Raw genomic sequence first — 23,714 nt, 5'->3', positions numbered from 1 at the left:
GCTTTTTAAAACGCAAACTCGACAATAGACGCAGCGACGAATGAGATTCTTGCTTCTCTCCCTCTGACTCCCTCTCTCACACGCACGCACGCACGTGCACGCGGTTTACTCCCACTACACACACACACACACACTCGCACACATTCTCACTTTACGCACTCTCTCCCTCTCTTTCTGTCTCTCTCTTTCACTCTCTCTCACACACACACACAAACAAACTCTCTCTCTCTCTCTCACACACACACACACACAAACTCTCTCTCTCACACACACACACACACACACACGCGCGCACACACGCGCGCGCGCGCACGCACGCAGTGAAGTTTGCAGTTTTGCAGCGTGAGATTTACGGCGACCTTCCCTGATCCCCGCGAGTGTCGAGTGTTGTGTTATATCTTCTTTATTTTCTTTTTATTCTCTCCATCTTTTCCTGCCTCTTGGCTAAAGTGCGGCTCGCGCTCGGAGACACGTCACGAGGCTGTAAAACATGTTTTGCGACACGAATACAAATGAGGCCAAACGTAAAGCAACAGTTGCGTCAAGAGTTAATTGATTTACTTTTTTTTATGTCTCCACACATTTTTAAACTTTATCAAACAACAAAGAAGATTTTTTCTTCTCCTCGGATTCTATTTGAAATGATAAATAATAGTTTCTGTCAACGAGAGTCTTGTTCTTTCATTAATAATTCAAATGCGATTTAGTGACAAAAGGTCCGAGTCATCCTGAGCTATTTTTGTAATTTCATTATTCAGTTATCTCTGCTGGGATTACCTCATCGTCTGCGGGAATATCCCATTGGTTATAGCATAATCTGAGGCGCACTGAGCATGCGCGCCACTATAAAATAAGACTATAATATTTGAAGCGAGTGTAAGAAGATGTTTTGTGAGGAAAAAACAGATTCAAACCTTCAACCTCAATGTAAACAATTTACATTCATATCAGCAGTTCCACGTGATGGATTCACTGTTGGATTATTTTATTTATTTAATTTAATCTTGACATAAATAAACTTAAATCATTTTTTATTTTTTATTATTGATATTTGTTTTAATTACAGATTTCATTGATAATAAAAATACATTAAATGATTTAAACATTATTTGCTGGGAAAACAGACAGAAAAAAGGCCAAAGTCAAGGTTTATATTTTTGTATTTACATGTTGAACCATTTAAAATACATTTTATTTTAACTTTAACATCTTTTACATTTTCTGGGGAGAAATTGAAGTTTAGCTTCTGTTTTCTTCGTAACGTCTCGATCCAAACGCGATGCTACAATAATGCGGTTGTTTTGACACGAAGATTCTATTTATCGCAAGCTAGGAGTAAAAAAACGTGACGTGTTATAATTATTTTCCGACCATCGACGTTAAAGTCGTATATGAGTCGCACTATTACGACGGTTCACGTTTCAACATGCGATCAATGACATTAATCAGAAATGCTAACAAATCCTGCGGCGCTAAATAATTGCTAAAACATATTGTTTCTAAATAAATTGTAAATTAGCAGGAAATTAAAGCTGTTGCTCATTTAATTGACACAGTTTTAACCACAGATTGTTACATTATCTATGAAACTAAAAGTTGTGTCGTACGCGGTCGTCGTGTGAGTTTCTGCAAACACAACAAATGCTCGTCGTCAGTGACTGATCACGTCCGTGAGGCTGATGAAGACGAACTAATTGACTCCGTGCTGTGGATTCACTGGAGCATCTGTCTGCGAATGGACTGAACCCAGAACCTGCTAATTCATTTAGCTTTTATAGCGAGCGGCGAGTGTCGTCGCTCAGCTTCGCACATTAAGACTCATCTATCACAATAAAGACGTGTTCGAGCCTCGACCGCGTCACCGTTTACAGTTCATTCACAATCTTCTCCTGTCCACACTTTAATCTGGGATTAATTCCACTTCGCTGCCGCACTCGTTCATATTTACTCCAGCAAATGAGGCGGCGAGCGGATGGCGGGAGTTTTTCCCCCTGACTTGAGTGTTGTGACTGCCGAGAGGAATATTTTGAACGTAACAGTCGGAAGGATTTCTGTCCGGCCTGTCACACGACACACACACGACACACACACTGACACACACTGACCTGCTGCACGGAGCTGCAGGCTCGGAACTTGTCAAGATGCTAACTAGTGTTAGCCGTGTTGTGTCTGCGGCGTCCATGTTTTCTCCGTCGTTTCACATCATTTCCAACACAAGAAACTTCTCAGCGACCCTGAGCCGCCGGGAAAAACACTTTTATTTCTACCTGTACATGTGTCGACGAGCCTGAACTGGATATTATTTTTAAATGAACACGTCGCTATCAACACCAACACTTTTAGATTTATTTTAAAATGTAAACAAACAGTCAGAATTAAAAATAATAATAATAATCCAAGGTCTCCGTGTCAAAATATTTGTCAAGAGAGCGACGTAAGGGAAAAATAGTGAAATTAATTTAATCAATTGGAATAAAATCCCCAAATAAAAATGAAAACGGATGTAATTTGTGCTGAAAAGCATTTATAATAAATTCATAAAATGTTATTGTAACACAAGAGTCACAATAAAAGTGTACGACTGTGAATATCAAAGCTATATTTCTGTTAGCTTAGCAACACCTACAAACACCTGCTGTGATAAAAAGACAAAATGGTGGCTGTAGATTATTATTTAAGTTTGGTCTTTGACCCGTCGACATCTCAGGAGACGCCGCAGGTTAAAGGTCAACCTGTCGACCACTTGACTCGACCCGACGACGTCACGCGATGAAGACGTTTGTGTCGAAGCAGAGGAAGACGAACGCGGAGCGATGGAGGTGCGACTCGTTTGATGAAGTTGGAAACATGTCGGGAGGGAGAGAGAGAAGCTTGAGCTGCAGCAGTGAAGCTCATCTTGTCCTCAAACCACCTCAAACTTTCCTTCTCCAGCAGCACATGCCACGTTCCCCCATTTACATCTTTACATAACAGCTGCAAGGAGGGCGTCGTGAGCTTCATGTGTGTGCGTGTGTGTGTGTGTGTTTGCGGTCGTGTGTGTGTGCGGGTGTGTGTGTGTGTGTGTGTGTGTGTGTGTGTGTGTGTGTGTGCTTATGAAAGCAGGTGTGGCTCATCGACACCAATAATCACATTTTTGTTGGTGAATTCCTGTCAATAGCCGATGATGGAGGTGAAGAAAATGGCGGATGAACGTGTCGTTGAAAATGAAACTAAATGTGTGTCTGTGAGGTTCGTGGTAAATAGAGAATATTTCTGTGGTTTTCTTCGTCCGCCGTGAGGTAAAAAAAAGTGTGTTTTTTTACTGCGAAAAGATCCTGAAGGTCGTTTATATTCTGCGGCGAAGATTTTTAGCATTTAACGTCTTTTGGTGGGTGCATGTTTAAGTTTAAGGTCAATCATTTTCAATCGATGATGAATCATTTTTGAAAAATCGACGTCAAAATGAGAAAAACCCAAACTGGAGAGGACCCACGACACTGCCTAGAGATGCTAGTTTACACGTATTGTTTATTTTTTATCTTAAATACTTTTAACATATTTTAGAGCAAATACTTCAAACTGATAGTAGTTGCAGTTTATTTATCACTTGCACAACACACGACGTGCTGAAGCAAAAACAACCTTCTGCACCACGGAGAGTGACACATCTTTAAAAGATTTGTGGATCCAGATGGTATTTAAGAAAAAAATATTGTGACCTTTGACTTTTTTTTTTTTTACATTATTGACGATTATTGAGATGAATTTGAATCTTTTGACACATGTTTAGGTTGTTTTTCTAATGAAAACAGAATCAACTCTAGACGTGAATATTTTGACCCAGAGATTTGTTCGTCACATCTTTAAAATAAAAGTAAAATTCACTTCAAGTTTCTTCTGTTTTAAGTTCTTATTATCTTCAGTGAGAAACTTGTAGTTGTTTCTCCACCTGTTGAAACATTCACTAGTTTCTGTTCATGTCTTGGATTATAACCTGAAAATACATCATAAAATATATGTTTAAATAATATACAACAATGTTATCAGAGGATATAATTCAATAATTCAGGTTTTTGTTTTTTTTGTTGACGAAGAAGTCGTGAATTAAAATAAAAATCCAGTAAAAGTGTTTAATGAACAAAACAATTAAATATAATATGAATATCTTTGTGCATAAGTTCATAAATGATCTAAAAGAGTTTCAAGCGATGACCTCAGTTATTTGGTTGATAAACACTCTTGTGACGCAGCTTTAATTTTTAAATGTTTATTATTATCGATTAAACAGGAATCATTCATAAACTTCTGCATAACTGGATCTGAAAGTAAACAATTGAATCAAAATTAACAATAAATCAATGACATAAAGATACTTTAAATCAAAATTAACAATAAATCAATGACATAAAGATGCTTTAAATCAAAATTAACAATAAATCAATGAAATAAAGATGCTTTAAATCAAAATTAACAATAAATCAATGACATAAAGATACTTTAGATCAAAATTAACAATAAATCAATGACATAAAGATACTTTAGATCAAAATTAACAATAAATCAATGACATAAAGATACTTTAAATCAAAATTAACAATAAATCAATGAAATAAAGATGCTTTAAATCAAAATTAACATTAAATCAATGACATAAAGGTACTTTAGGTCATGTTAACATGATTTTGTGTGTTTGTGATTTAATAACTGGAGGTAATGTATTGTTTATTTAAATACATACTACATAATACATGTTTTATCTTAATACATTGAGCTGTTATTATATTTTATTATTTCATTTAAGAGCTACTAATCTCATTTTAAAGGATAAATATTTTCTTCTCTGTCAGTAAAATCCTCGTCTCGTGTTTATATTGATCAATAACTTCATTTCCAAGAATTTGTCGTTTTTTTCTGCCTCAATGATCTTGTTGAAGCGAGTGAAGTTTGTCTGAAATCACTGACGTCAAATATTAATGTGTGACACATTTGAGCAGTTTTCAGTTGAATATTTGTACGTTTTGTTACATTTTAAAAATAAATACAGCCCTTGAATGAATTTAAAATACTGTCCACTCATACTTTAAACCTTTATAAAAGTGTAATAACATGAAAGTCTTGCAAACACAAAACAAATACGTGAAAATAATTTTAATTTTAAATACTTGTCAGTTGAGCCTCACATGTCAAATGTCGTGCAGCAGGTCACGTGATCCATGATGAAGCTTGAATAATAATAATAATAATAATAATAATAAACATATTTAAATAAGTATTTAAATCCTTGTGTGCGTTGGACGCTCGTGCGTTTGCTCGTGTTGACTTTGGCGGAGATTTATGCGCGTTTTGTTGATTCTGTAAACGAGAAAATTTGGGCAGAACGTGCGAAATAATCGGTGTTTTATTGAAACAAGCGCGAGCTCTGTGTGCACCTCCACGAGCTCGCGCCTGGACCGAACCTGCGTCTTTCAATCCGGACTCTCCGTGCGCGTCTCTCCGTGCGCGTCTCTCCGTGCGCGCGCAGCTCTGGATCTGCGGCGCTTTTCAAAGCGTCTCCTGCGCGAGGTTCGGACCGGAGTCGTGTGGAGAAACTCCTGTGAGTCCCTTTTAAAACAAACCCGGCGCCTGTCAATCACCGCGCATTCCAACCAATCCCAAGCCCCCCCTTTTTTTCTGGAGCCCCTGCGCCTGCTGTGCTTTTATATCGCACCGCGGCCTGTTTCGAGGCACTTTTACGACCACGTTATTGCCACAAATCAAGAGGGCAAAGTAGTGACGCGGAGCTGAAGTTCATGACAGACGCGTCATCATGGAGGAGCAGCTCGAGGTGTTGATCTGAACCATGTCCAGGTTCGGCGGCTGCCCTCTGTCCTGCCTCACGCCCGGGGAGGGCGAGCCCAGCGTGGGGCTGCCACCTCTGGCAGGGGAACACATGATGGGGCTCCCCACTGGCACGTCCTTAAAACTCTGCCCCTCGTTCAGAGACTTCCCCGAGACCAGGCCATATGCTGACCACTGCAGCCTCGCAGACTCCGGCTTCTCCGGGGGCATCATCATGGCACCAGACCCGCTCAGACCCAGCCACCGGTACCGAGACTTCAGGGACAACAGGAGCTTCTTCAGCTGCTACCAGGACCAGCAGGCCTCGGGCGACCTGGTGCTGGGCCTCCCCGGGGACCTCCTGAACCGAGCCCACTATGGCCAGATCAGCCCGTCCTTCCTGGGTCTCTACAAACCCCTGAACGTCCCGCGAGGATCCAAAGCCGTCAGGCTGGTGTGCAGGTGGACGGACGGGTCCAGGACGCCTTGCTCCAGAGCCTTCGGCAGCATGTACGAGCTCGTCACCCATGTGACCGTCGAGCACGTCGGGGGCGCGGAGCAGTGCGAGTACGTGTGTGAGTGGCAGGAGTGCGTGCGCGCGAGGAAGCCCTTCAAAGCCAAGTACAAGCTGGTCAACCACGTCCGGGTCCACACGGGCGAGAAGCCCTTCCCGTGCCCCTTCCACGGCTGCGAGAAGGTGTTCGCGCGCTCAGAGAACCTTAAGATCCACAAGAGGACTCACACAGGTCAGTGGGTCAGAACCGAGTCGAACCTCAGGCTTTTTGTGTCTCGAAAACAAACTTTTTCCAACTGAAGGTGACGTGAAAATAGAAGCACGTGACCGAGAATATTGGATTAATCACGAATGAAATAAACCTTTAAATAAATGTAATGGACTCGTAGTTACTGCAACAATAAAACATTTAAATCAAAATTATTCATGATAAATTATTAAATAAATAAAAAAAGTTTTATTTATGAAAGGAATTTAAAACCACGAAAACAAAAATTAAATAAATAAAAAACTGTTTATAAAGAGTTGATTTAAACGTCGTTAACTCATGATTAATGTATTTTATTACTTTAAATATTAGTTTTCTTAAATTTTCTAGTTTTTTATTTGATTCTATACATTATAATTAAACGAATGAATAAATAAGTAGTATTTCTAATTCAATAATTCGTTGATAATCAATCGAATAAAGTCAACATTAACTGGAGTATAAATGGAAATATTTCTGGCCTCTGTTGTGATTCCATGTTGTTTTGTTTTTTATTTAATTCCGCGCGTGCTCGTGGCCACACGTGAAGCCGTGCGTGTTGCAGCTGTGCTCGCCTCTCTTACCTCATCCAGAGAAATGAATAAATAAATCCCGGGACACCGGAGAGCTGTGACGCGGCTGCGCGGGCCTCCCGGGGCTGAGCTCGCGCTGGCGCAGCACTTTCTCCACGAGCACGCGCGAGGCAGGAGGGCGCGCGCGGGCCAATGATCGCGCGTGGAAACAGAAATGATTTACGGCGAACGAATAAGAGCTCGTGCTGTCAGATTCAATATTTAAGGGCCTTTTTTCTTCTCCCTCGTTCACGCCGTCACGTGATCACGAAGGTGTTTCTTAAACGTTATTTACGTTTAATATTTGGTTTTTCACGTTTTTTTCCAAGTTGTATTTTTTTTTCTCCCTTCGACTCAACAGAGAGGATTTAAACCATTTATTATTAAATGATATCAGACGATGATGGACAATAATAAGAATCTCTGTCTTGCTTCGATTAATAATCTTAATAAAGTGTCGATAATACTGTGATAATACTGTGATAATACTGTGATAATACTGTGATAATACGTCACACTTCACGTCACACACTGATATTATAGTAATATTGAGATTGATTGGATTTTTTAAATGAGAGGGAAATGTATTTACGTTTTAATTTAATGTTTGACTCGATTATTTCCTGCTGAGACATTTTTAAACGTTGATAAATGATCTTTTAATGACTTTTCATTATTTGTCATTTAATCATTTATTATTTTTGCTTTGACTGTAAAGATGTTTTTAAGTATCATTTGTTTCGAGGACGTTAAACCCACACGTGTCTCACTGTCGCCTGTTCTTGTGCCCGCAGGTGAGAAGCCGTTCAGGTGTGAGTTCCCCGGATGTCACCGCAGGTTCGCCAACAGCAGCGACCGGAAGAAGCACTCGCACGTGCACTCCAGCGACAAGCCGTACACCTGTAAGGTGCGCGGCTGCGACAAGTGCTACACGCACCCCAGCTCTCTGCGCAAACACATGAAGCTCCACTGCGACAAACCCGAGACGCGCCCGGACCCGGACCCCCACACGCACGCGCCCGCCGACGAGTCCACGCACAGGTCCCGGTTCCACGTCGACACCGGCCTGGACTTCAGGTCTCAGCCGGTCCTGGAGCCTCTGGGGCTGCAGCGCAGCGGCTTCAGGCCCCAGACCCCCCAGACCCCCCAGTCCTCCCAGTACACCTGCGCCCAGACCAACCCCCCCGCGGTCCAGAACCACAGGACCTTCCAGTCCGGCTCGCCCTTCCAGAAGAACCTCGTGAACGGCTGGTACACGTGCCACAGCGCGGTGGACCAGTACCCGCCCAAGCACTGCGGCAACATCCTCTGAGACTCGAACCCATGACCTTCTCCCGGGTCCTGAACTGACCCCCCTGGCTGTGAGTCTTAGACCCCGAGCTTCTTGAATGTACCTTGAATGTATTTTGATGTTCCACTATTCTCACGCTGGACCTACGAGAACACGAACCCTCGAGCACTTGCGCGTCATTAGAACCCAGAACCAGAACCCAGACCCCCCCCCCCCTCCCCCCCCCTGACTCCACGTTTTATTGTTGGTTTTATTTCTCATTTCTGTGCAGGAAGTGTTTCTATTCAAGTGTTTCATTAGCATATAGTTCGTGTACATATGCCTCGTGTATGATTAATTATGTATTTTATATTTTATTAAAGTCTCTATATTCTCTTTCATCCGCTGCGAGTCCAACACTGGTCAACTCTCTTTATTTATTTGTTCATTCGTTCATTTGTTCATTCGTTCATTTGTTCCGTCCCTGCCTGAGAGGAACCAGGAGTCACGTGATCGACCAGGGGCCTCGGCGGGGATTAGGAGTTTGATTGACAGGTAATTCTACCTGATCCTGTGACGAACACTAATGCTCGCACCTGAACTTCATTCATGGATCGAACCTCGAACTTCTTCAGTAAATCAATCACAAGTTTACGGAGAAAAAACGTTTTTTACACAAATGACGTTTTTTTTTACGATACAAAGAATGATTCAGCAAAAAAATATATGTTTTCTTCGATCATAATTTCAATTAAATGTATATTTAAAGCGGCGCGTCTGTACTTGTACTCGTACTTTTGCGCAAAAATTATCTTTAAACAAGATGAAAATAACTTAAATAAAAAAATATTTACTATTTATTTTTATTATTATTGGACGCTATTTTTAATCGTTAAAAAATGTCACATTTTATGTCACAATTAAGTTCTTCATCTGAGGTAGTTTGTCTCATGTTTTTAATTAAAATACATATATATATATATATATATATATATTCTTCATTTACTATTTCTTACAGTTCAACACGTTATTTTTTCTGAGTTGTGACTCGTACATTTGTATTATTTAGTCTTGAGTATTGTCTATTATTTTTACTTTAAATTCATCCAAAAATATTTCTACTATTTGTACTTGCTTTAATAAATTATGTAGAATAACATTTACTACTAATAATAAAATGGAATTTAAGTTAAAAAAGGGCAAATATACAGTATATGCATACATATGTATATATATATAAATGTGTTTGTATATATATGTATAAATATACAAATATATATGTATAAATACATATATTTATATATACAATATATATATATATATATATATATATATATATATATATATATATTTATATACATAAAAAGGGCAAATACAGTATATGCAAACATATAAATCAGTATATATATACACATATATATATATATGTGTGTGTGTGTAATACTAAATCAGTATTATATATATATATACAGTATATATATATATATATATATATATATGCATATATATATATATATGCATATATATGTAATACTGATTTATATGTATGCATATACTGTATAGTTGCCCTTTTTATGTATATATATTGTATATATAAACTGTATATTACCTTAAATACTATCTAGTACTAATCAGTGTAAGTATATTGTTCATTTACAGGTTGTATTTCTCTCTTAATTTGAAGCCACAAATATCAAAAGGCCAGAATAAAACCAGGGAAATATATTCCAAGTGAACGTTAATATAAATATAAATGTTAATTACAGTCAAAGTTGACACTTTATTCTCCTGATTTATCTTGGGTCAAAGGTCACCTGGACTTGTCATAATATTGTTTCATCTCTGAGGAACCATCGAAGCTGCAGTTACAGGAAATAAGATCATCATCATCATCACGTGTGTCTTTTAAACGCTCAGACATGTTAAGCTGCGGCTCCGTGATAATGGAGGTCAGTGGAGTCAAGCTAATGATGAACACGCTAATTAAAGTCACGCCTGAAGCTTGTCTTCCCGTCTTCCTGCTCGTCTTCTTGCTCGTCTTCCTGCCTGTCTTCTTGTCTTTCTGATCGTCTTCCTGCTCGTCTTCTTGTCTTTCTGCCTGTCTTCCTGCTCGTCTTCTTGTCTTCTTGCTCGTCTTCCTGCTCGTCTTCTTGTCTTCTTGCTCGTCTTCCTGCTCGTCTTCTTGTCTTCCTACCCGTCTTCCTGCTCGTCTTCTTGTCTTCCTGTTCGTCTTCCTGGTCGTCTTACTGCATGTCTTCCTGCTCGTCTTCTTGTCTTCCTACCCGTCTTCCTGCTCGTCTTCTTGTCTTCCTACCCGTCTTCCTGCACGTCTTCTTGTCTTCCTGCTCGTCTTCCTGCTCGTCTTCTTGTCTTCCTGTTCGTCTTCCTGTTCGTCTTCCTGCATGTCTTCCTGCTCGTCTTCCTGCTCGTCTTCCTGCTTGTCTCCCTTCCCGTCTTCTTGTCTTCCTGCTCGTCTTCCTGATCGTCTTCCTGCCCGTCTTCCTGCTTCTTCCTGCTTGTCTTCCTGCTCGTCTTCCTGCTCGTCTTTTCATCTTCCTGCTCATCTTCCTGCTTCTTCCTGCTCGTTTTCCTGCTCGTCTTTTTGCTCGTCTTCCTACTAGTCTTCCTGCCCGTCTTCCTGCTCGTCTTCTTGTCTTCCTGCAGCTCGTCTTTTCGTCTTCCTGCTTCTTCCTGCTCGTCTTCTCGTCTTCCTACCTGTCTTCCTGCTCGTCTTCCTGCTTCTTCCTGCTCGTCTTCCTGCTTCTTCCTGCTCGTCTTCCTGCTTCTTCCTGCTCGTCTTCCTGCTGGTGTCGAGGTTTGTTCATCTTCCTGGAGGTGGAGGTGGAAGTGGGCGGGGCTTGTGAGACTTGAGTGACACATGCAACATGTCAAGTTCCTGGAGTGAAGATATTTAAAACTAATGTATTCATAAGACGCTCCTGAGACTCACAGTGACGGTGAGTCTGGTCTCACTTCACCTCAGAATAGAAACCAGAGAGAAATAAACTTCTTTCTTCTTCAGGAATCTTTCCAAAAGCTCCTCAGACTTCATCTTGTTTGGTCACCTGACCTCATCATCGCTCAACACAAACCAGATGTTCCTGCAGCGGCGGCGAGGAGCCTGAACCTCCATTTTGTCCCCACGGTTTTGATGAGAACGTCGGCGTCCAGCTGTGGTAATATTCCGTAATCGCCGCCGCGGCCACGCCCTGCGCTAATCAAAAGTCGTTAGACCTTCGCCTCCCGGTTCGTCCGCCATCTTTACGCCGGCGCTCTCTGCCTAGCAACAAGAGGGCGGGCGCCATTTTGGGGGGGCAGCGAAGCCACGAATCAATCTAATGTAAATAAAGACGTTTTCACCTTTTGAGTCGCCTTCGCTCGCCCCGGGTCGCTTCTCCACGCCGGGGTCGTGGGGGGCGGCTGGGCGTCCGGGGGTGGGCGCCGCCGTCAGGCCGCGGCTGGTCTTGGGCGTCAACGTAACCGTGTGTGACACCTCACGGGGTGTGTGTGTGTGTGGGGGTGTGTGTGTGTGTGTGTGTGTGTTGGGGGGGGCAGGTGACGCCGCGCGGCCGAAGGTAACACTGACCAAGTTGTTGTCATAATTGGGGTGTTCCTCGCCAGGTCGGGCGAGCGCCGGCGTCTTTCTTCTCCGCCCCCCCTCATGCCAGGTCCTCTTGTTCCTCCGCGAGCCTCCAGCTTCCCTGCAGCTCCATCTTCTCGCTCCACGGCTCCACCAGGACGCCCCTAATCTGCAGCAGTGTGTTGGTGAGTAGACGTCGTCACACTCACACACCAGAGTTCTTGTGGGTCAGTGTGGGCCGGACCACGTGGATGTTCCCCCAGACAGTAGGTCTCACTGCTGGGTCAGGGTCTACAGGAGGAGAACTCTTTCCTCGAGTCAAACCTGTTTTTATTTATTTTATTTATTACGAACATCAGCCTTTTATTGTCCGAGTTTGAAACTAAACGATCGTTTTTAGTTTTTAGTTTTTAGTTTTTAGTTTTTAGTTTTTAGTTTTTAGTTTTTAGTTTTTAGTTTTTAGTTTTGTTCTGTCCGCCGTCCGTAGACATAAATCACCTTCGTTCGTTCTTTTGCTTTTTATTTCTTTAATCTCAGGTTACGATCGTTGTCCAAACACAAGAAGGAACAAAAACATATTTGAAAATATTTACGACGCAGATCAATTTTTTTGTCTCGTTCTTTGTGTAGGTTTTGAAATCTAACACTGGATTAAAAGACTTTATGTTGTGAGTAAATAAACGTACGATGATGGTTTTAACACGAGTAGTTTATGGTCAAACTTCACATGTTTTTGTTTCGTAGCAGAAGTTCAAGATTTACACTTTATTTCCAGACAGATTAAGCTAGTTCTGCTGCTAAATGCTAACAGTGTTGTTTTCCCTCCATATAAAGAAAAACAATAATAAACTAAACCAGATTCTTTCTGGCATTTCAGTGTTTTTTTAAATAAAATTCTTCACAATCTGTCGTCAGATGTCGATCATTAAAGGCTCGAAGTCACATATTTGTTCTTTTCTTTTTTAATCTTGAGGTTTTCATCGACGTAGAAACACACAAAAATGATTAAAATATCAACACAATCAAAAATGTATGAATCTGAAAAGTAGAATGTGATTAAAATACTTTTTTAATGTTTAGTTTGTTTTGTAGGAGAAGCTAACAACACTGATCAGCATTAAGCTAGCTCTGATGCTAACAGCAGTTCTTACTCTCAAAGGAAACAATTATCCTGTGAATGAGATTATTTTTTTGAATCGTACGTGTTTTTAACGGAACATAAAGTAGCAACAATCACTAATGTGACATTTCCTCCTGCTTGTTTGATATTTTAGTCAATTGAATGTGTCATATACTGAAATGTTTATTAAGTGACACGTTTAATTCAGTTAAAGTTCAAAATACATTTGTTTTATTATGATGATCATAGTTTAAGTCACTTCTGTTGTGTGTTGACTATTGTTAACTATAAAACTACGGATACATTTATATCCTAGAATTGTTTGTCGTCAATGGATCTAAGAATTTGTTTGTGTTTTAAAATGTATTTATAATTTAGTGTGGGTTTTGCTATCAACACATTTGAAAAAATAAATAAAGTATAAACATATTCTAGTCTTATTCTTCATCTCACTCTTCATTTGAAGCCTTTAGATTTAAATACTTTTATTTTCTATTTCTGTGTTAATGATACTTTTGTCAAAAGTTGTCAAACTTTGCAGTATAAATTTGTTATTTAGTAGAAACTAAAGATAGAAACACATTCATAGGTGAAGCTAGCTCTGATGCTAACAGTGTTTTCCCTCCATTAAGAGGAAACAAAAAATAAGTTAAACTGTATTTATTGTGGTATTTTTGTGTTTATTTTTAAATATAAAGAATTAAATATTTGTACAATTAACCAATAGATGTTTTTTTATCATCACAATGATTCATATTTTGCATTCATTCAGTTATTTTCAGGGTTAAAAAACACTCAAATAAATGCACAAATTAAATTAAGGAAGGCTAGAAATGATTCGATGACGTCAGTAAAATCTTAAGTGACACGTTTAACGTTTAATTCAGTTATTTTCAACATTAAAAAACACTCAAATAAATACACAAACTACACTCGTCTGCTCGGTTAGTTTCAGTAAATTTCTCTTCGTAATATTTAGAAAAGTTTCCTCTGACTCTTGGTTTCACTGCTTTATTTCCATCGTCGTGGTCTTTTCTCGAGTCACGAACATGTTTTTATTTTGTTGGATTTGTTTCGTCAAAATATAAAACCACACGTGTGCGAACGAGCAGCTCATGTCGACTGTGACGAGGATCTGAGCAACATTTTCATTCTGTTTTTCATTTTAAAAATCTTTAATATGAGGTTTTGAGCGCAATAAAAAGATTAAGAGACAGAAAAAGAGTCTCAGTAATAATAATATTTTCTACGAACAATGAAGCATCGAGCACTAAATTGTAGTTTGATAGTCGTTAAAGAGAATTAAAAATAAATAAAACTATGATTCGATGGCGTCAATAAAACCTTAATGATTCACTCAAGCGACACGTTTAACGTTTAATTCAGTGAATTGCTCTTCGGAACATTGAGAATTGCATGATGGGAATGTGAACTGGAGCTTCATCGCTGCGATGATGTTATGAAGACGAACGATCGTGGTTCTGGTCGTATCTTCTGTTATCGAACTAACGTTTCTTTGTGATTAAATCCGTGAAAAATAAACTTTCAGTTTTTTTCTGAGCATCAGTGTCACTAGTTTGTCTCTTTTTCAAAGCAAAACAAAGATTTAGCGACGATTAAAGACGACGTAAAGAGGTTTGTGAGTCTGTCCTGGAGCAGGAACATTAAGTGAAGATGAAAACAAGTCACTTTGATAAACGAACGTTAGTCGCACACATCGGATCAAACGTTCAAATTAAACTCCTGTCACTTTGTTTCTCGAGGAAAGAAAGAGAAATGAATGTTTTCAAGAATCTTCAGAAGCTCCTGCAAGACAATGCAAGTGTTGCTGCATTTTCACCGTGTTTACGGCGAGAAAGTGTCTCCGCTCGTCCTCGTCGTTTTCATCGACGCTGCATTTTTTTCAGGCGCTCCAGCCCCCGTGAAGTCCAGCTTTTATCAGGGCTTATGAACAACTCTCTATTCACTGCTCAAATGGTGGCTGTGTGTCGACCGCACTCGCCGACTATTGTTGCAGGAGCTTCACCCAAAAATAAAAAGTATTGCTGAACAGCCGATACGCATTAAAATGGAAGACGAACGCGCCCTTCCTCATATCTAATGCATATTTGTCTTTTGATGCCGTGCAGTTCACCCCAGTGAATGCTTTTCAAAAAGGCATTTTTAATTCTCTTTTTTCATTTATTATCCATGTCTTACATAAGAGATATTTTGACAGTTTCTGAAATATCACGGCGGCTTTAACGGTCTCCGATGAGCTCAGCTGCTCGGGAGGTAAACACGCCGGAGAAGGATTATCTCATTCAAAGAACAATCTGAGGGAGAAAAGTTGTGGATGTCGGCGCCTGTTGCTGCTCCACTTGAAGATAAAACACAAGTGTGTTCTCGTGGACACTTTAGTCCGTGATACGTGTCTGCGGAGGTTGATACGTTTATGTGGTTTATTTTACCTTCAAGAGCGTCTGATCAAATATAGAAAGATGTATAAATATATCATCGTCTCGTAAACACAAAAAAACACAACAGAACGACTCAGACTTTCATCGACTCGAACGTTTTGAAGCCAAACTAACTTTATTTAGAAGCAACTTTAAGAAAATCTTCAACAAAACCATCAAGTTTCACGTTTCAGTGAAACCTCTGGAGATGAAGATGATTTCATGACGATGAAGATTAAACTCGTGAAGACGTCAAATCAACTCTGAGTCACTGAAACAGTAGATTCGTCTCAATTCTCTCGTTCTTTCATCAGTTTCAGTAAAAAATGTTGTTTTAAAATTCGTTCACTTTGAATGAATCACATTTTATTTAATTGACAAACAAGTTTAATAATAAATATGTTTTTAAACTGATGAAGATAATGAGGATATACTTTTATATTTCATGAACATGTATTTAAATGTTAACTTTGAATAATGCTACATAATGTTGTGTTTATCTTTGGTCACTCTTGTGCGTCATGCTAACATTGTGTATCTGAAGTGAGCAGGAACGATGGAGAGAAACTTATTTAGATCAACTTGAGTCAAACTTCAAGAATCAGGTCATTGGACTCAAAACACATCTGATCCAAATATGACTCGAGAGACTTAGAATCTGACAAAGATCTTCTAAAAACACACTTTAACAACCAGTTTGATTGACAGACGTGTTCCTCGTTTGACTTTTGTTTAATATGTTTGAATGTTTGAACAATGGTTTTTCTCATGATCCAGTTTCTTGTCGTCGTCATTATCGCGACAAAAACAGTTGGTCGACAAAACAAAAACAAATATATGATGCATGAAAAAAAACTATAACTATAATCTAACAATTTTCAACTATAATCAAACAATTTTCAAACTAAATCAAACAATTTTCAACTAAAAACAAACAATTTAACTATAATCCAAAAATTTTCAAATATAATCAAACAATTTTCAAACTAAATCAAACAATTTTCAACTAAAAACAAACAATTTAACTATAATCCAAAAATTTTCAAATATAATCAAACAATTTTTTAATATAATCAAACAATTTCAACTATAGAAACAAAGTGAAACAAGCGTGATCACAGCTGGAGGAGTGAAGCCATTATTACGTCGTCATGGACTCTCGTAACCTCTTGTTCGTCCAGATTTCAGAGCAACTTTATAAAGTAATGAGTGTAAAACATGATGAAAGACTAAATACACAACAACAGGAAAAGTCACTTCTCATGAAGAACTTTTAAATAATAATAATAATAATAATAATCTCTATTTATATAGCGCCTAATCCTGCATCAGCAGCTTTTGTAACGTCTGTTTTTTAAATAAAGTTGATACGTTTCTGGTTTGACTTTCAGGAAGAAGGATGTTTCTCTCGGTCCTCAGGGACCTGAAGGATCTGCAGGAGATGAAACTCTTGGAACAACAGAGTTCCAGGAGTGACGATGAACGTGACACGAGTCATTAACCATGTTTCTGCTTCATGTGTGTAGATGTTCACAGCAACAAACACACAATCGTTACACACATTTAAGTCTCGACAACTTTCTCTTAAACTCACAGCTTTTGATACGAACAAGTTCAAAGGAAGAGAATTTAAACAAGTCGATTCAAATAAACATAAAGAAGCAGTTTCTCTAAAACACATGAATAAAGTTCAATTATTATTTTAATGGTTAAAAACTGTTATTTCTGAGATTTGTCATTCGACATTTTTGTAAAAAGTATTTCTTTCACAAGAATGTGTCGCTTGTGTAGTCATTTTTGATGGAGAATTTTAAAATGATCCTGAAAGAAACTAGTGAAGAGTTTGAAGGAGAAATGTGAGTTCTTCTACTAGAGCGGCTCAGAAGAGTTTAGTATGAACTGCAGGCGAAACACATCCTTCTGGTTTAGACACTAAATAAACTTACAATAGTGTCAACGACACAAACACTCAGTTTGACTGACATAAGTCACTCAAGTTCTGACTCGACCCTGAACTTTATCATCAACAATCACCAGAGTTTGACTTTTGTCCACATTTAGCTTCAAAGTGTTTTCACTCATTGTTTGATTTCTTCAACAATAAGTTCAGCCTCTGATCAGCTGATCAACAGTAGATCTGATGTCATCAGCAAACATGTGATAAGAAACATCATGATTTGACCAGAGGAATCAAGTACAAACAATAAAGGACCCAGAACAGAACTTTGAGGGACGCAACAGATCCACTGAGTCAGACCAACAAAGTTTTTTTCCCCCCAAATAATACAGAGAATAACTTTGAAAACATTTTTTGATTTCATCTGTTTTTTAACATTTTTATAATTATAATTATGTATATTTTTGTTATACTATTATTATACAATAATTTGATTAATAGTTTAACGTCACAAAAACCTGACCCAGATTCATCCCTGACTTGGTTTTATTTCCTGGTTTTTCAAATTTTAATCTAATCGTGTTTTTGCCCCTGAACTGATACAAAGTATAGCCTTTTAATATTTCATGTACTTCTTCTATTCTTCTGCCGTACTTCTGTTGTACTTCTGCCGTACTTCCGCCGTACATCCACTGTACCTCCACTATATTTCCGCTGTACTTCTGCTGCATTTCTGGTATCCTTTTGGTATACTTCTGCTGTAGTTTTGCTGTACTTCTGTGGACTTCTGCTGTACTTCTGCTGCAATTCTGCTGTACTTCTGCTTTACTTCTGCTATACTTCTGCTGTAGTTTTGCTGTACTTCTGTGGACTTCTGCTTTACTTCTGCTATACTTCTGCTGTACTTCTGCTGTACTTCTGCTGCAATTCTGCTGTACTTCTGCTTTACTTCTGCTATACTTCTGCTGTACTTCTGCTTTACTTCTGCTATACTTCTGCTATACTTCTGCTATACTTCTGTTGTACTTCTGCTTTACTTCTGCTATACTTCTGTTGTACTTCTGCTTTACTTCTGCTATACTTCTGCTGTACTTCTGCTTTACTTCTGCTATACTTCTGCTGTACTTCTGCTTTACTTCTGCTATACTTCTGCTGTACTTCTGCTTTACTTCTGCTATACTTCTGCTATACTTCTGCTATACTTCTGCTGTACTTCTGCTATACTTCTGTTGTACTTCTGCTTTACTTCTGCTATACTTCTGTTGTACTTCTGCTTTACTTCTGCTTTATTTCTGCTATACTTCTGCTATACTTCTGCTTTACTTCTGCTATACTTCTGCTTTATTTCTGCTATACTTCTGCTATACTTCTGCTTTACTTCTGCTATACTTCAGCTGTACTTCTGCTATACTTCTGCTTTACTTCTGCTATACTTCTGCTTTACTTCTGCTATACTTCTGCTTTACTTCTGCTGTACTTCTGCTATACTTCTGCTTTACTTCTGCTATACTTCTGCTTTACTTCTGCTATACTTCTGCTTTACTTCTGCTATACTTCTGCTATACTTCTGCTGTACTTCTGCTATACTTCTGCTTTACTTCTGCTATACTTCTGCTTTACTTCTGCTATACTTCTGCTTTACTTCTGCTATACTTCAGCTGTACTTCTGCTATACTTCTGCTTTACTTCTGCTATACTTCTGCTTTACTTCTGCTATACTTCTGCTTTACTTCTGCTGTACTTCTGCTATACTTCTGCTTTACTTCTGCTATACTTCTGCTTTACTTCTGCTATACTTCTGCTTTACTTCTGCTATACTTCTGCTATACTTCTGCTGTACTTCTGCTATACTTCTGCTTTACTTCTGCTATACTTCTGCTTTACTTCTGCTATACTTCTGCTGTACTTCTGCTTTACTTCTGCTTTACTTCTGCTATACTTCTGCTATATTTCTGCTATACTTCTGCTGTACTTCTGCTTTACTTCTGCTTTACTTCTGCTATACTTCTGCTGTACTTCTGCTATACTTCTGCTTTACTTCTGCTATACTTCTGCTGTACTTCTGCTTTACTTCTGCTTTACTTCTGCTATACTTCTGCTATATTTCTGCTATACTTCTGCTGTACTTCTGCTTTACTTCTGCTGTACTTTTGCTCTACTTCTGCTTTACTTCTGCTATACTTCTGCTTTACTTCTGCTATACTTCTGCTGTACTTCTGCTTTACTTCTGCTTTACTTCTGCTATACTTCTGCTATATTTCTGCTATACTTCTGCTGTACTTCTGCTTTACTTCTGCTTTACTTCTGCTATACTTCTGCTGTACTTCTGCTATACTTCTGCTTTACTTCTGCTATACTTCTGCTGTACTTCTGCTATATTTCTGCTATACTTCTGCTGTACTTCTGCTTTACTTCTGCTATACTTCTGCTTTACTTCTGCTTTACTTCTGCTATACTTCTGCTATATTTCTGCTATACTTCTGCTGTACTTCTGCTTTACTTCTGCTGTACTTTTGCTTTACTTCTGCTTTACTTCTGCTATACTTCTGCTATATTTCTGCTATACTTATGCTCTACTTCTGCTCTACTTCTGCTGTACTGCTGTGTGTTCATGGTGTGTGTGTTCATGGGTGTGTGTGTTCATGTTGGTGTGTTCATGGTGTGTGTGTTCATGGGTGTGTGTGTTCATGGTGTGTGTGTTCATGGGTGTGTGTGTTCATGGGTGTGTGTGTTCATGTTGGTGTGTTCATGGTGTTTGTGTTCATGGTGTGTGTATTATGTGTGTGTAGTCAAGATATTTCAGACACAGATCACAGAAGTTTTGAACAACTTGTCTTTGATCTTTTTTATTTCCTCCGAACCCTCGACTCACTGATGCCTTGATTCACGAGTCGCTCAGACAGTGAATCAGGTGAAGATAATGAACAGGTTGGACATGTTTCTCAATCAGTAAATAAATCCTTCATTACGTCGTGATGTTCTCGTCATCAAAGTCGCTGCGATGGTTCTGCTGCAGGAATCCCACTGACCCATATAGTTGATCTCATTTTGAAGTGAATAATATAGATTCACGTGCGGAGAACAGACGAGCTATTATTAGTCTGCGGCGCCGTCTTCCAGGTTCGGCAGAATTCCCCGAGAAAAAAAAAGAAAAAAGCATTACCATCTCATTTGGCTAAGGGTGAGATTACCTTACGCAACCAGTCGTTTCATCAGGGAAAAACGAGGCGAGCTGTCGGAGCCGCCGGAGGAAAGAGAAAATTCCACTTTCACAAACATCACACATGACAACTTGTGATGCCACCTCACTGATGTTTCCCTTGAAAGGTCTCTCGCTAACAACAACATGCTATTGATCCTTAGCACCATTTTAACAGCCCCTCACACACACACTCACACACACCTGCGCAGGTATGGACGGAAACATTAACACGTGGCGGAGGCGAGCTGTCAATTAGGATCAGTCGTCGTCGTCGAGTCCGGCTCTGTCTGACAATAATAGATATCAGACGTGGAAACAACAAATACTCGCCGCGTCACTCGCTGCGACACTTCCAGGCTTCATTGAAAAAAGGCGAACAAGGAAAAAAGAAGAGAAAAAAGAAGCTCAGAGTTCAGTTGTTTCATGAAGGCCACACTCACAATAGAGAGTTTTTCTTTTACCTCAGCGAGTAAAGAAGGAATGAACGCCTGATAATGACCCATTAATGAGCTATTATTAATATTATATTTATTTATATTAGCGTCATCAGAATAATGAAAGGTTGGATTTTACATTTAAATGTTGAAACCTTTTTTAATTTTTTTATTTAAATGTTTAATTTTTTAACAACAAGAGTTTGATTTTCTTATTCCAATCATTAAAAAATATAAATTGTGAATTCAATATATATATATATATATATATATATATATATATATTTTTTGTAGTCTTTTAAATTCAATGTAAAAATGTTCTGAATGTTCTTCAATACAGTGAAGAGTTTTAAGAAAGACGACAATTAAAAACTGAATTTAAAAGAATACAAATTCAAAACTATTTAATTTATAGTTATTTTTGAATTGTTGGAATTAGGAAGTTAAAATCTATGTGAAAAAAATTAATTTGGAAAATATTAGAATCTTTTAATTTTATTACTCAAACATAATAATTCTTCAATTCTTAAATAAGTAATTCTATTAAATTAAAATGAATTAAAATATATATTTTTCATCAAAGTCGTTGCTTTAATTTTGATATTAGTTAAAATTGAAGAATAAACTTTAGCAATTTAGTTGTTCCTGATTTTTTCTTAGATTTATTTTGGGGTTTTTATTGTCATTACTACGTTATATTGCGTTACAATAATTTTTTCTATTGTAATATTTTCTATAATTTCTTCTTTCATTTTTTTGTATTTTTCGTTTACTGTTACTTTTGAACCGATTTCTTTTTTTAACACGATGATTTCTATGGCCATAGTTTTTATAGTTTCATTTGGTTCATAGTGTCTGTTATACCTTTATACTAATAAGAAAATAACAAATGTAATACATAAAACTTATTTTACAACATAATTTGTTGTGTGTATTACAGTTTTCTTTCAATATTTCTACATATTTTTTTGTTTTTGTTTGTTTTGTTTATCGCTCTTTGAACAAAAATCGGAAATTAAAATAATTTGTGCCGAATCTAACCATAAATAAAGAATTTTGTTGACACTTATAAATAAAATGAACGATTATTTCCACTCATTAGTTCCTCCTGAGGTGACGAAGACGTCACAGGTTCAAATATTCAATTATCGTTAATAACCTGGAGACTGGAGTGTTTCTAATGACATGAAATCACAGAGAAGATCACAAAGATCAACAAGATAATCTGAGATTCATGTCCTTCAGCTGTTGTAGAGGCTTCTCGATCTGTCAGGAGGAACGCCGGCGTGTGATTGGCTGAGCAACAGGAGATGGACCAATGGCGGACGAGCAGCTGAATCACGGCGGCGGTTCCTGCTGTGTTCATTCTTCACGCTCTTTTTCTGGCTGCAAAATGTGACTTCCACGTTTGCAAATGTCGCAGCAGTTTATGTAAAGCTTGTCCTTTTTTTACGACTTCTCCTCGCGACATTCTCTCGTTCTCTCTCTTGATGTTTCTATTTCATGCTCTGACCTGGTTGGTTTGAGGTTTCTGCCTCCAGGGACGCACGAGTCCTGCTGCTGCTTCAACATGTTTGGAATAATGACAATAAAATGAATGAATGACATCAACAATGTTACATTTCTATTGTTTGGCTAAACATCATTGTTGGTGCTTTTACTTTGACAGTCCCAACAGGAAGTTCCCGGCCAGGAAGGAGTTAACAGGAAGAGGAAGTGAGCAGGTGTGATGAGAAGACAAGGGAAGAAAACAGAAGACAGGTGAAGACAGGTGAGTGACTCTGAAGGAATGTTTTCTTCCATGTTTGTTTGTTTGTTTGTTTCATCAAAACGTTGATGTTCACATCATGCTGTGTGTTAGCTTGCGGATGCTAACATGCTAACTTGCTAACATGCTAACATTAACTTTAAGTTTGACGGTGAGGAATTTATGTTAAAATAGTTTTTTTTGTGGAGAATAAATCATCAAAAGTACATTTGTGTTCACAACTGTAAACAAGTGTCTCAGTTCAGGTTCTTTACACCACAATACAAAGGTGTGATGGAAACACACACATTATTAAAACACCTGCAGAATATTCCATAAATATCTTTTTAATCATTTGTAAATTGATACTTAAATATATTGCTTACAAATATTTTCCCAAAGAGTCACATGACCAGTTAAATAATAAAAAAATATATATTCTTAGTATCATATAATGTCACTGAGATAATAAGTAAAGAGATATATTTTGTACAGTGCAAAAGTTACATGACTCGTGTCCAATAGAACGTTTAATTAATGAATAATAATCATTAAATAAAAAGAATCTAAACTACTTATCTAAGATTTAGCTAGCAATGCATTAGCAAATTAGCTATTCGTATATTAGCTATTATTAGCTATATTTTCCAGGAATATTCAAGTGTGTCATCAGAATATTGAATGAATTCTTCAAATCTTGAAACTTTTAATTATTTTCGTTGGAAATAGTTATTTTTTTTGGTTAATATAATTAAATTATTTCTATATTTAAAGTTTGAATTGTGTGTCTTTTTAATTGAATAAAGAAAATAATCTCTATATCTTTATCTCTATCTTTTAAATTAATTATAAATGTTAATAGATTCACCAGACATTTCTTACCGAGATACTGGATCA

General features: G+C 38.1%; 1 protein-coding gene across 1 annotated transcript; it reads left to right on the top strand.

Moving 5' to 3' along the window:
• The first annotated feature begins 5,782 nt into the window (after window positions 1-5,782).
• zic6 (zic family member 6) lies at window positions 5,783-8,614 on the top strand. The gene is made up of 2 exons (XM_087799445.1): window positions 5,783-6,542; window positions 7,924-8,614. The coding sequence occupies exons 1-2, from the start codon at window positions 5,819-5,821 to the stop codon at window positions 8,439-8,441; spliced, it is 1,242 nt and encodes a 413-aa protein (XP_087655571.1). The 5' UTR covers window positions 5,783-5,818; the 3' UTR covers window positions 8,442-8,614.
• Window positions 8,615-23,714: the final 15,100 nt, after the last annotated feature.

Source organism: Callionymus lyra, chromosome 9 (genome assembly GCF_982586985.1).
Source record: "Callionymus lyra chromosome 9, fCalLyr1.hap1.1, whole genome shotgun sequence".
NCBI classification, from domain to species: Eukaryota; Metazoa; Chordata; class Actinopteri; order Syngnathiformes; family Callionymidae; genus Callionymus; species Callionymus lyra.
The sequence above is the reverse complement of the archived record's forward strand: the minus strand, read 5'-3'. Positions and strand labels throughout refer to the sequence as shown.

What these genes read in the sequence shown, in the direction of transcription:
- zic6 (XM_087799445.1), top strand. Translation starts at nt 5,819, where the DNA reads ATGTCCAGGTTCGGCGGCTGCCCTCTGTCCTGCCTCACGCCCGGGGAG. An exon ending in CCACAAGAGGACTCACACAG is followed by an intron (nt 6,543 to 7,923) that starts GTCAGTGGGTCA and finishes TTGTGCCCGCAG; the next exon opens with GTGAGAAGCCGTTCAGGTGT.